The following is a 13365-nucleotide window of genomic DNA, read 5'->3' as shown; positions in this document are numbered from 1 at the left end:
ATGGGGAAGAATTTCTTCCCAATGTCTCCTCTCAGTCCAGCTTCTTCCAGTCTGAAGCCACCACCTCTCATCCTCTCACTCCCTGCCTTTGCCAAAAGTCCCTCTCCAGCTCTCCTGGGGCCCCCTTTAAGGAAGAGAAGCTGAAGTGTTGATCCTTCCACATACTGCTCTTGGGGAGCATCAGGGTTATTTCAGCACAGAGTGTCCTGCCTGGGGTATCTCTGAAGCCCTTCAGGCCAGGGCCTCTATTCCATGGCCTTGAATTCCATGGATTCTCTGCTCCTTTGCCAAGGTGATGCTCCTCTGTAGCCACCAGCATCTGGCATGGATTGGAGGCTTAATCAGTTATAGGAGAGAGAACAAAGCCAAAGCTTACAGGGCAGCAAAGCCACCCACTGAAACCCCACAAAAGGCAAGGGGAACATGGGAGCTGCTTTCCTGCCTGGCTGATCTCCCCACCTAGACCCTTTGGGCATATTCTCCTCCTGCAGCAGAGCCCTGAGTGTTTATTCACCATCAGGAGGCCACTCTTCTGCTGGGCTTGGCAGCTGAATCAGAGAACAGAGCTTTGGGTGGGATGGAATGGGGAGAGGGGGCTGGTATCAGCTTGGGTCACACTCCAAAGTGTTTGGAAACAAGCAAGCTGCTCCCTGCCCCTGCTGCTGCTCTGCTCATGGCCCCAGGCTGCAGGGGGTGGGGGCTGTGCACAGGAGAGGGGAGGTCACTGGTCCCTGTGTTTGTGTTTCACCAACCCATCCTGGCTTTGTCTGAGCCACCACAGCAAGGTGACAGCTTCTAAAGGACACCTGGGACACAGGGGCAGGCAGAGGGGACACAGCCCCAAGGGAGAGGCAGAGAGGGGAGGGAAGTTCATGTGTGCTTGGGTCTGGGTTTGGATCTCTTTCCTGCACCTCTGCAGATGCTGAGTCAAAAGGAGGCTACAAAAGCAAAGTGACATAGAAAGAGAATTGTTTTGGTTGGAAGAGAGCTCCAAGATCATCCAGGCCAACCTGAAAACCCAGCACCACCCTGGCCATCACACCATGGCCCCAAGTGCCATGGCCACTGGCTTCTGAGCACCTCCAGGGCTGGGGACTCCACCACCTCCCTGGGCAGCCTGTGCCAGGGCCTGACCACTCTTTCAGGAAAGAAATTGTACCTAACATCCAACCTAACCCTGCCCTGGCACAACTTCAGGCCATGATGGGAGTTGGAATGATGAGCTTGAAAGGTCCCTTCCAGCCCAGTGCATTCTGTGATGCTGTTCAATCCCAGGGCTGTGTGCACTGAAATGCAGCTGGTGCCAGAGCTGCCCCTAAGCATGGGATGGTATCTGCTCAGCTGCTCAGCTCAGCCTCTTTCTGCAGCCATGGGTCAGCCCTGGTGGCCTTCTGGAACAGGCTCATACCATTGTTAGGCTTGGAAGCTTTGTGTCTCTTGCTCCTCATCCTGTCCCTGGGCACCACTGAGCAGAGCCTGGCCCCTGACAGCCACTCTTAAGATATTTACCAGCACTGATCAGAGCCCCTCTGGGGCTGCTCTTCTCCAGGCTCCACAGCCCCAGGGCTCTGAGCCTTTCCTCCTCACAGAGCTGTTCCAGTCCCTTCAGCATCCTCACAACCCTCCACCAGACTGTCTCCAGCAGGTCTCTGTCTCTCTTGAGCTGAGGAGCCCAGCACTGGACACAATACCCCAGCTGTGGCAGGGCTGAATAGAAGGGGAGGAGAGCATCCCTTGACCTGGTGGCCACACTCTCCTTACTGCACCCCAGGAGACCTTTGTGCACACAGTGGGTGCAAGGCTGGACTGGGAAATCTCTGAGGTCTTTTCCAACCAGGTATATTCTTCCAGGATCTGCAGGGGCTGCAGGAAAGCTGGGGAGGACTTGTGAGGGTGTCAGGGAGGGATAGGACTTGGAGGGGATGGAGCAAGACTGGACATGGGGAGATTGAGATTGGATGTGAGGAAGAAGTTGTTCCCCATGAGAGCCTGGCACAGGTTGCCCAGGGAGGTGGTGGGAGCCTCATCCCTGGAGGCGTTTGCAGCCAGGCTGGAGGTGGCTGTGAGCAACCTGCTGTGGTGTGAGGTGTCCCTGCCCATGGCAGGGGGCTGGGACTGGCTGAGCCCTGAGCTCCCTTCCAAGCCTGACAATTCTGTGTTAAAGCATCTGAAGTGTGCAAACCTGAAAGAGAGATTGGTTTAAGAAAATAATTAAGAGCAAAATGGAGCAGGGGCAAGGGAAAGGAAATGCAGCTCCTGGCAGGGAGTTGGAACTGGCTGAGCCTTGAGCTCCCTTCCAGCCCTGAGAGTTCTGTGCTTCTGTGGTTGTGCCACACCAAAGTGACAAGGCAGGGAGGCAGAATGGACTGGCACAACCAGGAGTGCACACAAGCAGCTGAGGGCTCAGGTGGGGGAAGGATAAAGCTCCCAAGCACCTTCCCTGCTGCTTCCCAGAGCTCCTGGACGCTTCGCTGCTAGGTCTGCCCGCGGTGTGTCTCTGTGCCTTGACTGCAAGCGAGAGGAGCTGAGTCTCACCCTGAGAGGCAGCTCTGCTGCTGCTGCCTATCCTTCCTTGAGCAGATGAGATTGAGAAGGGCTGAGGATTCCTGTCCAGACAGGACTGAACAGCCCATGGCCCTGCTGCAGCCTGACTCACGCCGCTCGCTCGCCTCGCAGACAGCAGCGGCGCTGGGGGAGGGCTCCGTGAGAAACACGAAAGGCAACGAAACTCCCCAAACACCTGCTGAGGTTTCAGGAGCAGGCTGAAACTGCTGCCACTGCCTCAGCCCGACCGGGGAGGGGAGAGGAGAGGAGGAGGAGGAGCAAACTCAGCATCTCTGTTACACCAGCGCCTGGTGGGAGCCGCTGGTGGCGTGGGAGCAGCTCCTCTGTTGCCAGCCTGGGCTCAGCTGCCTGCTGCTGCTTCAGCACAGAAACCAGGGGCACCTGGGGGCCCTGGGTCACTGGTGGAGATGTTGCTGGCTTCTCCCATGCCCAGCTCAGATGTGGAGGAAAAATGTCTTTGCTGCAAGAGTGGTCAGGCCCTGGCACAGGCTGCCCTGGGAGGTGGTGGAGTCTCTGTCCCTGGAGGTGCTCAGAAACCTGTGGCCATGGCACCTGGGGACAGGGTTTGGTGGCCATGGTGGGGTTGGGTTGCTGGTTGATGATCTTAGAGGGCTTAGATGGCTCCTGGGGTGAAGAGCAGGGATGTGGGTACCATGCTGGGGTCTCCTGGTTGGACTTGATGAGCTCAGAGGTCCTTTTCCAACCCCAGCAATTCTGTCACAGGTGCAGGCGTGGAGCTGTTCCAGCTGAGCTGCCAAGGAGGATGGGGCAGCATCCTTCACCCCACCTAAAGTCCACCTCTGCACCTTTCCAGCCCAGGGGCTTCCTGGCTCCTGGGCAGCTCACCTCAGACTGGCAGTGGCTGTTAGCTGCAGCTGGGAGTCTCAGAGCTGCCAGCTTCCTTTCAGGAGGAATTATTGTTCTCCAAATGATTCACTTAGAAGCCTAACCTGGGACTTATTAGAAACACATGGAGAGCAGCTGGGTGGAAACAACCTCTTCCTTCCAGAAATGCCACTGAAAGGCAGCATTCAGGACCTCAACTCCTGCAGAGTTTCTTTTCATTAATAATAAAACCCCAAACCAATCAGCAATGGAACCAATTCTGCTCTTGGCAAGAAGATTTCTGTACATCTCCCATTTTGCTCTAAACTTCTTCTGCTCAGAAACTCCACTGTGCCCTTCCTGGACCTTTCTTTTCTAGATGAAAAAGTTGGGTTGGGATTGGTTTGGTTTGGTTTGGTTTGCCCATGAAGTTGTTTGCTTTATGCTGCTTTTGATGCTGGGCAGTGTGAGCTGTGGTGGTGACACCACAGCCACGTGGCTGAGGGACGTGAGAGGAGCCAGGGCCCCTGATTCATCCTCTCCTCTGAGCAGGGTGAGCCTGGGGAATGCATAGAGGTTCTGGTGTGCTGGCTGCTGGGGGAGGAGGAGGAGGAGGAGGAGGAGGAGGAGGAGGAGGAGGGAAGATGACCAAGGTTTGGGTAATTAAGTGTCTGACACCTGGAGAAAGTGCCAGAAGAGAGGACAGGGAGGGCAGTGTCTTGGTATGCTCTCAGCTCACGTAGTCCCCATCAGCCTCACCTTGGCCAGGAATTTTTTAGGGGCAGGGAGGGCCTTGTGATCTGTCTTGCTTCCCTCTGAGCAAAACCATCTGCAAATGCTTGGACAGAAAAAAAAGCCCTGGCTTAGGTGGGGACTCAATTTTAAACCCCATGAGCTACAGCAAAGGGCTGAGGTTGGGTTTCAGCTGGGCAGGTCAAGTTCTCTGGACACTGAGTGATCATCTCTGGCTGCCCCCTGGGCTTCAGCTGCAGCTTCACAGAGCCCCAGAGTGGCTCCTCTGGAGGATCGGATTCCTGCAGTCGTTTGGGCAGTTTCCTGGTGGTGATGCATTCAAGCTGCTGACCAGCAAACATCTCACCTCAGTGGGGGTGAGACCTGGCTGGCTGCTGGCTGGGCAAGGGGAAGCTGCAGATGCTGAGGTGGTGGTTGGCATCCCTGGGGCAGGAGGAGGGGAGCAGGGGCAGATGTGCCCCGCCGGGGAGACTCTGCCCTAGTTCTGTGCACAGCTACAGGCAGAGGGATTGGTAATGCCAAAGGCTGTGGGAGTCAAGGAGCAGGGAAGCATTCCTGCTCCATTCCAGCAGTGCCTTTGGGAAGCCCTTCCTGTCCTCAGCTGGCTGGCATGGAAGTGGCTGTGGGAAGTTGGCCTCCTCCATCCCTGCTGCCTCAGTTTCAGGTCCGTGCGTCTGATGAAGAATGACAGCATGAGCTTCCAGAAATTCCCTTACACCAGTGAGGATGAAGCCTGGAAAACCTACCTGGAGAACCCCCTGACTGCAGCCACCAAAGCCATGATGAGGGTGAACGGAGATGACGACAGCGTGGCTGCCCTCAGCCTCCTCTATGACTACTACATGGTAGGTCCCCGCTGGGGCCGGCTGCCCGGGCTGGGGGTTTGGCCCAGAGGAGAAGGGTGAAGGCAAAGAGAGCTGCTCAGGGCCTGCCTGCTCCCCTCTGAGCAAACCCAGGAGTGAATGGGTGAGAAAAAGACCTGAAGAGGAGGAGCAGGAAGGTCAAGTATGTGCTCAGGCAGCTCAGGAGGCTGCCCGGCTCTGAGCTCTCTGTGTTGTTTGTGCAATGAATGATGCTCACAGCACCCCCAGGCCATCAGCCCCAGGAAACTGAGGCACCAGACACCATTCTGGTGTAGAGGAGACCCAGAACAGGGTGGAAAACTGAACCTGGGTGTCTTGAGTCTCAGGCTGCTGAGGTCTGTGTTCCCCCCAACGGCTTTCACATGAGAAACAGCAATGCTCTGTGAGCCCTGGAGCTGGGCACAGCTCTGTGCTTGGCACACCCTGGCATCTTGCTCTTCCCAGTGCTGCTGCAGGATGGAGCTTCAGGAAATGCTCTCCTTGACACCAGTGGGAGTGATGCTCCCATCCACAGGGCTGTTTAGGCTGGGAAAGACCTTTGAGATCACTGAGTCCAACCATTAACCCAACAAGTCCACTGCCAAAGCTCTACCCAGCTTTTTGATCCCTCACTTGGGTGCTTTTCATAGACTCCTGGAGTCACAGAGGGACTTCTCTTGGGAGTCCTTCCCAGGAGAGAAAGAAAGGTGGTGTGGCTTGCCTGGGATTACCCTGGGAATCCACTGCAGAATCCCAGCCAGAGGCTGCAGCTCTCCTCTGCCCTCACCTCCTGTTTGTTTGCAGGTAGTGTTTTGGTCCTGAGACTTTGAGGCTAATTTTACCTCTGTGGGGTTTGGGTTTTTTGCCCATTAGGAAAAATCCAACCATCACCAAAGTCTTTGTTCTGCCTCCTTCCAGGTGCCAAAGGAGAAGAGGATCCTTCCCCCTGCCATGATGGGACGCAACGAGCTCGGAAAGAGGTCAGCTCCAGTCCCTGCTCTCTGTAGCTGTCTGCTCCTCCTGCAGCTGCTTGCTGGCTCCCTCTGAGCCTGCAGAAAATAGACATCAAAGCAGAGTGTTATTCCCAGCAGCAGTGGAGGTTATTATCCCTGAGACATGGATTAACATTCTTCAGGCCAGATCCCAAGCAGGCAGCAGTGGAGCTACAGCCATTGCCAGAGCTGAGCCTGGCTGTGTGCAGGGGAGCTGCACTCAGCTGCAGCAGCTGAGCCATTTGTCCTTGTTTCCTCCTCTGGGGCAGCTGGGAAGGGGGAAAGGGTTAGGCACTGGCAGCCAAAAGGGCAGAACCAAGTCCTCTCCCACTCCCTGGGCTGATAAGGGTTTCGCTTCCAGCCTCCCAGGATTCTCTCCCAGTGACTCCCAGTTGTCCTTTGAGGTTTTCAGGTAATTAACTATTCAATTAATGGCTCATTTGCCACTCTGAGTTCAGTTCCCCTTCCTGAATGCTGTGTGTTTTGGCAGCCTTTTCTGGCTGGCTGTTTTTAACTCCTTTGACAGACTAAGCCTCTTGAGCAACTCTTCACTCCCTCTGCCTGAGCTGAGCTCAGCTGCTTTCTCCTCTCTGAAGGCCACTGCATCACCAGGGGTGATGCTCTCAGCTGAAAGAGGGAGGATTAGATCAGGCAGCAGGAAGAAACTTTTCATGCTGAGGGTGGTGAGACCCTGGCCCAGGTTGCCCAGAGAGCTGGGAGCTGCCCCATGCCTGGAACCATCCCAGGTCAGGTTGTTTGGGGCTCTGAGCAGCCTGCTCTGCTTGGGGATGTCCCTGCTGCCTGCAGGGGGGTTGGACTGGATGAGCTTGAAAGGTCCATCCTGATGGATCTAGGCCCTGGATCTGCAGCCCCAGACCACCTCTAAACCTCCTTCTATGGTTGTGTGTGGCCATCCCTTACCTGCTGAGCTCCTCTGGCTCTTGCTGACTGCACTGAGCGGTGTGTGGCTGGCTGGAGATCACCCAGGGGCCTGTCCCACCTCCCATCTCCCATCTCAGGCAGATGTCGGCAGCTGGCTCAGTGTCACCTGGCAGCTGGACTGTGCAGTCTGCTTGCTTCTTGCTGGGGCTGCCCACGTTGTGCCCTGGTTTGAGACAGGTCCCTTTCTCCCCCAGGCACTGCCACAGCATGGAGTATGACCCCGAGCTGGCGTCCTTCGACGGCTCAGCACACCTGATGAAGCTGCTGTCTGAGAACGTCTCCATGAGCCAGGAATATTGTGAGCCACAGAAGAAGAGCAGCTTAAGCCTTGAAGGTGTCCCTGCTCCCCACAAGCCAGCCATGCTGCCACCAGGCACCAGCAAGCTGGATGCCACCCCAGACAACTACATGGTCCCTCCAGGGGATGTGTATGACAACAGCTCCCTCAACTCCCTCTTCGAGGCCATCCCTGTGGCCCCAGCACAGCAGAGGTGGCAGCCAGACAGCACTTTCAAGGAGGATCCCCAGGAGGTCAGAGCTGCTGGTGGGGTGCATGCTGGCGCTGTGGGGACTGCTTGAGGCTGGCTTGGGGTTTGCTGATGCTGGGGTCAGTGGGAGCTCTGCTTTTGCACGAGGAGCTTGATGCCATCCCCAGTGGATTGCTGGGGCTTGGGAGTGGGATAAGGCTTGGGGGTGGGGGTCCAGGTTTTCTCTGTGACCTCTGTGTCGTGGCTGGGAGAAGGTGGGTGGACAAAGCAATGAGAGATTCTACTTCTGACTGTTCTGTTTCCATTTGTCTCCAGTCCCTGCTCTTCAGTGATATCCTCAAGCCCCAGCCAGAGCCTCCTTGCCCCGAGAGCTATGCCACGGATGGTGTCAAGAGGTAACTGCCCCTCCACGCTCTCTGGGCTCCCATGGGCTTGGCTCTGTCCCTTCCCTGGGGAAAGATTTGTTCCTTTCCTTGCCCCAGTGCCAGCCTTGACTGTGACCACTGTGGGCTTAGAGGTCTGAGCCAGGTTGTGTCCTCCTGGTGTCAGGAGCAGGATGCTGCTCTGGGATGTTTTGGACCCAGAGTGGTGACTGTTAGGTGCTTGCAGTGTGGACTGCAGGGGTAGGCTTTGGAGAGCTTCACTGAGCAGGAGTCAGACCCAGCCTCCAACTCCAGCTAGCTGCTGCACTTGTGCCAGGCCATGTTTCCAGTCTGAGAGGTGTGTGTGGTTCAGGCTGTGCTGGCCAAACTGGTGCCAGTCCAGTGCCAGCTGCTTCCACTGCCGTGGCCACATCCCAGCAGCATCTCCACCTGCACGAGGGCAGATGTGGCACTAAGGGCACAGCTGTGCCCTGCAGCCCCTGCCCAGGGAGCTCTGCTGGCTTCCTGTGCTGCAGATAGGTCCAGGTGGCTGCAGCAGCATCCCATGAGCTGCTTGGAACAGGGTAAATGACAGAGAAGAGCAGGATGGAGCTGGGGAGGGTGCTCAGGAGCCTCCTCCTCACCTCAAGGTTAGGTCCTTACTCTGGCTCTAGCACCTTGGTTTCAGAAGGGGCCACAGCCTCTCATTCCAAAGACATGAGTGAGAGCTCTTCCTCCTTTCCCCTCCCCTCTTGGGCAGAGCTTTCCTGCTCTAGATCCAGCACCAAGCCTCCCAGGAGGGAACATTATTCAACCTCCCACTTTTTATTTGCCTCCTGAGTCACCTGGCTCTGTGACTCAGCTGTCAGACGTGGGGATTTTCACACAGCCAGCAGCTCCTGGTGCTGAGCAGAGGCTTTCTGTTTGCTGTTTGTTTGTGCACTTGAGTCCTCTCCTGGCTCTGGATAAGAGGAGCTGCCCAGCCTCTCTCCAGAGATGGCATCACAGGGGAGGTGGAGCAGGAAGAAAGCGCTGGGTTGGTGACTAAACAGCACTGTGATGATCTGGGGCACTTGAAGGGTCTGTGTGAAGGTCTGGACAGGTGGTGGCTTGCACAGGTTCCTCACAGAAGAGCAGAGCTTGAGCTTTTCATGGCTGGAACATCCACAGGTGCTGGTGAAGGCCCAGGAGCGGGGCTCCTGGAAAAGCAGGCTCTTCTTTTCAACATCCTTGCCCACAGAGACACTTCCTCTGTGTGGCAGCTCAGATCTTCCCTGTAGAGGCTAAAGCTGCTGCCCACCAGGCTGAGAGTGACCGCGCTGGGCTTTAGAGCACTCCCTTAGCCCAGCTGCTGTCCTGCAGCTCCTCCTCTTTCTTCAGGACCCCCTGGCAGAGCCTTCCTGGCTCAGGCAGTTGTGGCTGTGTGAATGTGGAGACAGGAATCTCGCTTTAGGATGCTGGAAAAGCCTCCTGGCTGCTTCCTCTTTCAGTCTGGCTTGGTTTAGGCTTTCAGCTGTGCGAGGGCTCCGGAGCCACCCGCGGGAGACCGCTGGGCACAGCGATGCACCGGGAGGAGGTCTCTAAGCCCAAAGCCAAGGCTAAAATGAGGGCACCAGAGAAGTGCTGCTCCCCAGGATGTTGGGGGAGGCTCAGTGTGCGCCAGAAGGCGGCTGGTGGTGTGGGGCTGTGCGGGATGGGGACCGGGGCAGCGTCTGCTGGGTGTGCAGCGGCTGCAAGCCGAAGGGTGGAGGCTCCCAGCTCTCTTGTTTGGCTGCTGGAGCCAAGCAGGCAGGATGTGCTTATTCATCATTCTCTCTTTGTTCCATCAAAGTGACTTTGAATACACTCTGGGGTCGCCCAAAGCCATTCACATCAAATCTGGGGACTCTCCCATGGCCTACCTCAACAAAGGACAGTTCTACCCCATCACGCTGCGGACGGCTGGAGACAGCAAATGTTTACACTTGTCCTCAAATAAAGTGAAGGTAAGAGAGACAAGCTGACAACTCTGCTGACACATGCTGGAACCAGACATCCAGCAATTGTGCTGGCCTGGGAACAGAGCTGAAGGTGAAGAGTAATGGCTTTGTGGCTCACCTTGGCTTAGAGCAATGAATGGGATGGATTCAGTCAGGGCAAACTAATCCTCCGAAGCGCAGCAGCAGCCTTAGCCTTACCTCGCAGCTGAAGCCTTGCACTGGAAGGTCAGAGGTGCACAAAAGGCCTCCTCAGCAGATGGCTGCCTGCTGGCCCTGCTGGGAAGACTTCTGAGCTCCAGAGAGCTTCCCCATCCTGCTGCTGGGATGGCCTCAGAGCCGTGCCTGAGGCAGGTCTGAGCTGGAACTCCCAGCCAAGAACCTTGGTCCTGAGCAGCACTTAGGGGCTGGGCTTTGGACTGAGAGGATTCCTGCAACTCCGAGGCTCTGAGCTGCCCCTGGCTGTGTTGCAGAGCGTTGTGATGATTGTTTTTGACAACGAGAAGATCCCAACAGAGCAGCTGAAGTTCTGGAAGCACTGGCACTCCCGGCAGCCCACGGCCAAGCAGAGAGTCATCGACGTCGGTACGAGCAGGGCTGGCTGACCCCCGGGGGCTGGGGCTTGGGGACTCCCAGCATCGCTTCCCTGCTTTTCCAGAGCACAGGAGCACAGCTGAATCTCCAGAGTTTGGCCTGGGGGAAGGTGGGGAGGAAGAGGCTGGTCTGCTGCTTTCAGGTCCTTTCTGGCTGAGGAGCTCCTGAGGGTTTAAGATGATGTTTGGCGAGGCCAAGATACAGCAGGGGGGAGCCTCAGGCAGAGAGAGAGAAACTGCTCAACAGTTTGGGCTCTTAGAGGTTGTGGTGTTAGGTCAGAGGCTGGACCTGATGACCTCAGAGGTCTTCACCAGCCTCCATGGTTCTGTGAGGTGGGACTCCTCCTGGAGTGCAGGGACCTGAGCTAGAGAAGGCTTTGGTACTGCTTGGCCAGACAAAGGCTTTGGAGCATCCAGCTGAGCCGCTCAGGAGCTCCTGGCAGCAGACACAGGGGGGTGGATTTAGCAGCATCCTACACTGACTTTGCATGAGGTCAGCACTCAGACAGCAGGCACCAGCCCAGACCCTTGGGTCACCTCTGGCCTGTCCCTCACACACAGATGTGGGGCAGAGGGACCTGGCAGAGCTGGGCAGTGGTTGGGCTTGGATGATCTTGAAGGTCTTTGCCAAGCCAAGTGAATCCTGACTCTGTCTGCACACTGAGGTTTCCCCAGGGGTCTCAAGGACGGCCTCTGCTGTAGGACAAGGCTGTGGAGTCAGTGAGAGGTTGGCTTGTGGCAAGGGGGGGAGCCCGGGGAGTGTAAGCAGAGTGTGACCTTGCTTCTGTGCTGCCTTCCAGCTGACTGCAAAGAGAACTTCAACACCGTGCAGAACATCGAGGAGCTGGCCTACAACGCCCTCTCCTTCGTCTGGAACATCCACGAGGAAGCCAAGGTACAGCTGCTTGGGGCAGGGACCTGGGAGCCTTTGGTCCGCAGCAGAGCTGCAGCCTCCTGCCTGAGGACCCAGCCAGGCTCCCCCCCCCGCCCATCCCCCCAGCCCAAAGCCCTCAGCTGACAGACAGAGAGAGTTTGAAATCCAAACAAAGTCACTGCAGTGGCCCCAGGTCGTGTTTGCCCGCCAGGACAGCAGGGGAGGACTCCTTGCTCCTCTGTGTGTTTAAGCATCGCCATTAGCTGATAACCGCCCTGGGGGCAGCCCGGGGCCGGCTCAGGGATGTTTGCTCAGCGCCGATGGATCCCCTGCAGAAAGGCTCTGGCAGCAGGCAGCCTGGAGCAGGGCTCTGCTCACCTGCAGGTCAAAACTATTTGGGTAAAGCCCAGCTTAGGGTACAAAGAAAAGCCCCAAACCTCCTGCCAAGGCAGCGTTTTGGTGCAGGAACAACTCAGCACCCTTCTGGGGCTTGTGTGGTGTGGGAGGCAGCTCCCCGGGGCACTTTTGGCCTTCAAACCCTTAAAGGCTTCTACCAACAACTTCCAGCAGCTCTGCTGCCTCCTCTGCATCTCTCCAGAGCCTCTTGCTCACATTCTGCAGCCAGTGTGGAGCTGATCAGAAGGGTGAAGCAGCCAAGAGAATAGAAGCAGAGCATAACTCTCCCATCCCGCGGGAGCTGGCAGCTTGGCACAGCTCCTGGTCTGCTTTGGGATCTCCAGAAGTCCTTCCTTTAGCCCCGGAGGAGGCCTTGGGCGTTTACAACCCCAGAGGTTAACAAAAGTCTCCAAGGCAAAGCTGTCAGGGAGGGAAATATGTCGGGAATGTGGCGACCCCCCCGGGGGGCACCTGGGCAAAGCTCGAGTTGAGCTCTCAGCAGAAACCCTGCAGAGCTGCTGGCCTGGGGCAGGCAAAGCTGAGACTGCAGGGAGCTGGACGCCGGGCTGGAGGGGGCAGAGCTTTGGGGTGCCTGCAGCACCTGCTGGTTCCCTGCTTGCAATTCAACCTCACAGCCCAGGGAGAGGTTTTGCTTTCCTACAGCGAGGTGCTGACCGCCAGGGCTGAGCTCCCCAGGCAGAGAGCCCTGCTGAGGGAGCTCTCTCCAGCTGCAAGTCTCTGCCCAGAGTCCCAGGGGAAGCTTCGAGGTCACACAGCTGAGCTGGTCCCTCGGGGGTGTGATGTGGCTGACAGCTGTGCTCAGCTCTTACCCAGAAGCTTCCACTGGGGAAAACTCCATCCCCGGTGGTGCAGGAGCCCAGGGTGTGATGCTGACCCTTCATGGGAGCAGCAGCACTCACCTGCAGCGCCTGAAGCTGCCTCTCTCCAGGGCATTGCTCTCTGGGGTCCCTTGTTCAAACCTGAGACCAGACACAGCAGCAGGAACCTCCCCAGGCAGCCTTGGCCTCTGAGCTGGTGGCAGTGGATGCTCTGTTAGGGGAGAGAGGGAGAGCTGCAGAAGTGGGGGGGGGTGTGTGAGGCTGGGGCTGGGGAGGGCTGGGGGGGAGCCAGCAGCTCCCCTGCTGGGCTGAGGCTGGGAGGATGCCTCAGGAGCTGCTTTTGTGGCTCCCTCGCTGCTCCCAGCGCTGCTTGGGCTCCAGGCACTCAGCAGCAGGGGGCTGAGGCAGCCTCTCCTCCTCTTTGCAGGTGTTCATTGGGGTGAACTGCCTGAGCACTGACTTCTCCTCCCAGAAGGGGGTGAAAGGAGTCCCTCTCAACCTGCAGATAGACACCTACGACTACGGCAGCGGCAGCAGCCAGCTGCTGCACAGAGCGGTCTGCCAGATCAAGATATTCTGTGACAAGGTAGAGCTCTGCTGCTCGGCAGCCTGGCCAGCAGCCACTGTGCCAGGGGGCAGGGGTGCCAGCAGCCACTGTGCCAGGGGGCAGGGCTGCCAGCAGCCACTGTGCCAGGGGGCAGGGGCGCCAGCAGCCACTGTGCCAGGGGGCAGGGGTCCAGAGAAAACCACAGCAGGAGGGCTGGGAGGGGCTGCAAGAGCCTGGGGGAGCAGGGAGGGTCTGGGGGAGCCTGGGGGAGCAGGGAGGGTCTGGGGGAGCCCTGGGGGAGCAGGGAGGGTCTGGAAGAGCCATGGGGAGCAGGGAGGGTCTGGAAGAGCCTGGGGGAGCAGGGAGGGTCT

At 57.5% G+C, this 13365-nt stretch overlaps 1 protein-coding gene across 1 annotated transcript in view; it reads left to right on the top strand.

Annotated features, from left to right (window-relative positions):
• The window catches only part of GRHL3 (grainyhead like transcription factor 3), a 37321-nt gene that overhangs the window by 11609 nt on the left and 12347 nt on the right, over positions 1-13365 (top strand). The window contains exons 2-9 of the mRNA XM_068159146.1: positions 4802-4988; positions 5904-5965; positions 7114-7450; positions 7723-7802; positions 9601-9754; positions 10219-10330; positions 11139-11233; positions 12875-13033. Coding sequence (XP_068015247.1) covers positions 4802-4988; positions 5904-5965; positions 7114-7450; positions 7723-7802; positions 9601-9754; positions 10219-10330; positions 11139-11233; positions 12875-13033 — 1186 coding nt within the window. The remainder of the gene's footprint in view (positions 1-4801; positions 4989-5903; positions 5966-7113; positions 7451-7722; positions 7803-9600; positions 9755-10218; positions 10331-11138; positions 11234-12874; positions 13034-13365) is intronic.

This window comes from Melanerpes formicivorus, unplaced genomic scaffold (genome assembly GCF_026170545.1).
Source record: "Melanerpes formicivorus ecotype bairdi unplaced genomic scaffold, bMelFor1.0.p_v2 SCAF_45, whole genome shotgun sequence".
NCBI classification, from domain to species: domain Eukaryota; kingdom Metazoa; phylum Chordata; class Aves; order Piciformes; family Picidae; genus Melanerpes; species Melanerpes formicivorus.
The sequence above is the reverse complement of the archived record's forward strand: the minus strand, read 5'-3'. Positions and strand labels throughout refer to the sequence as shown.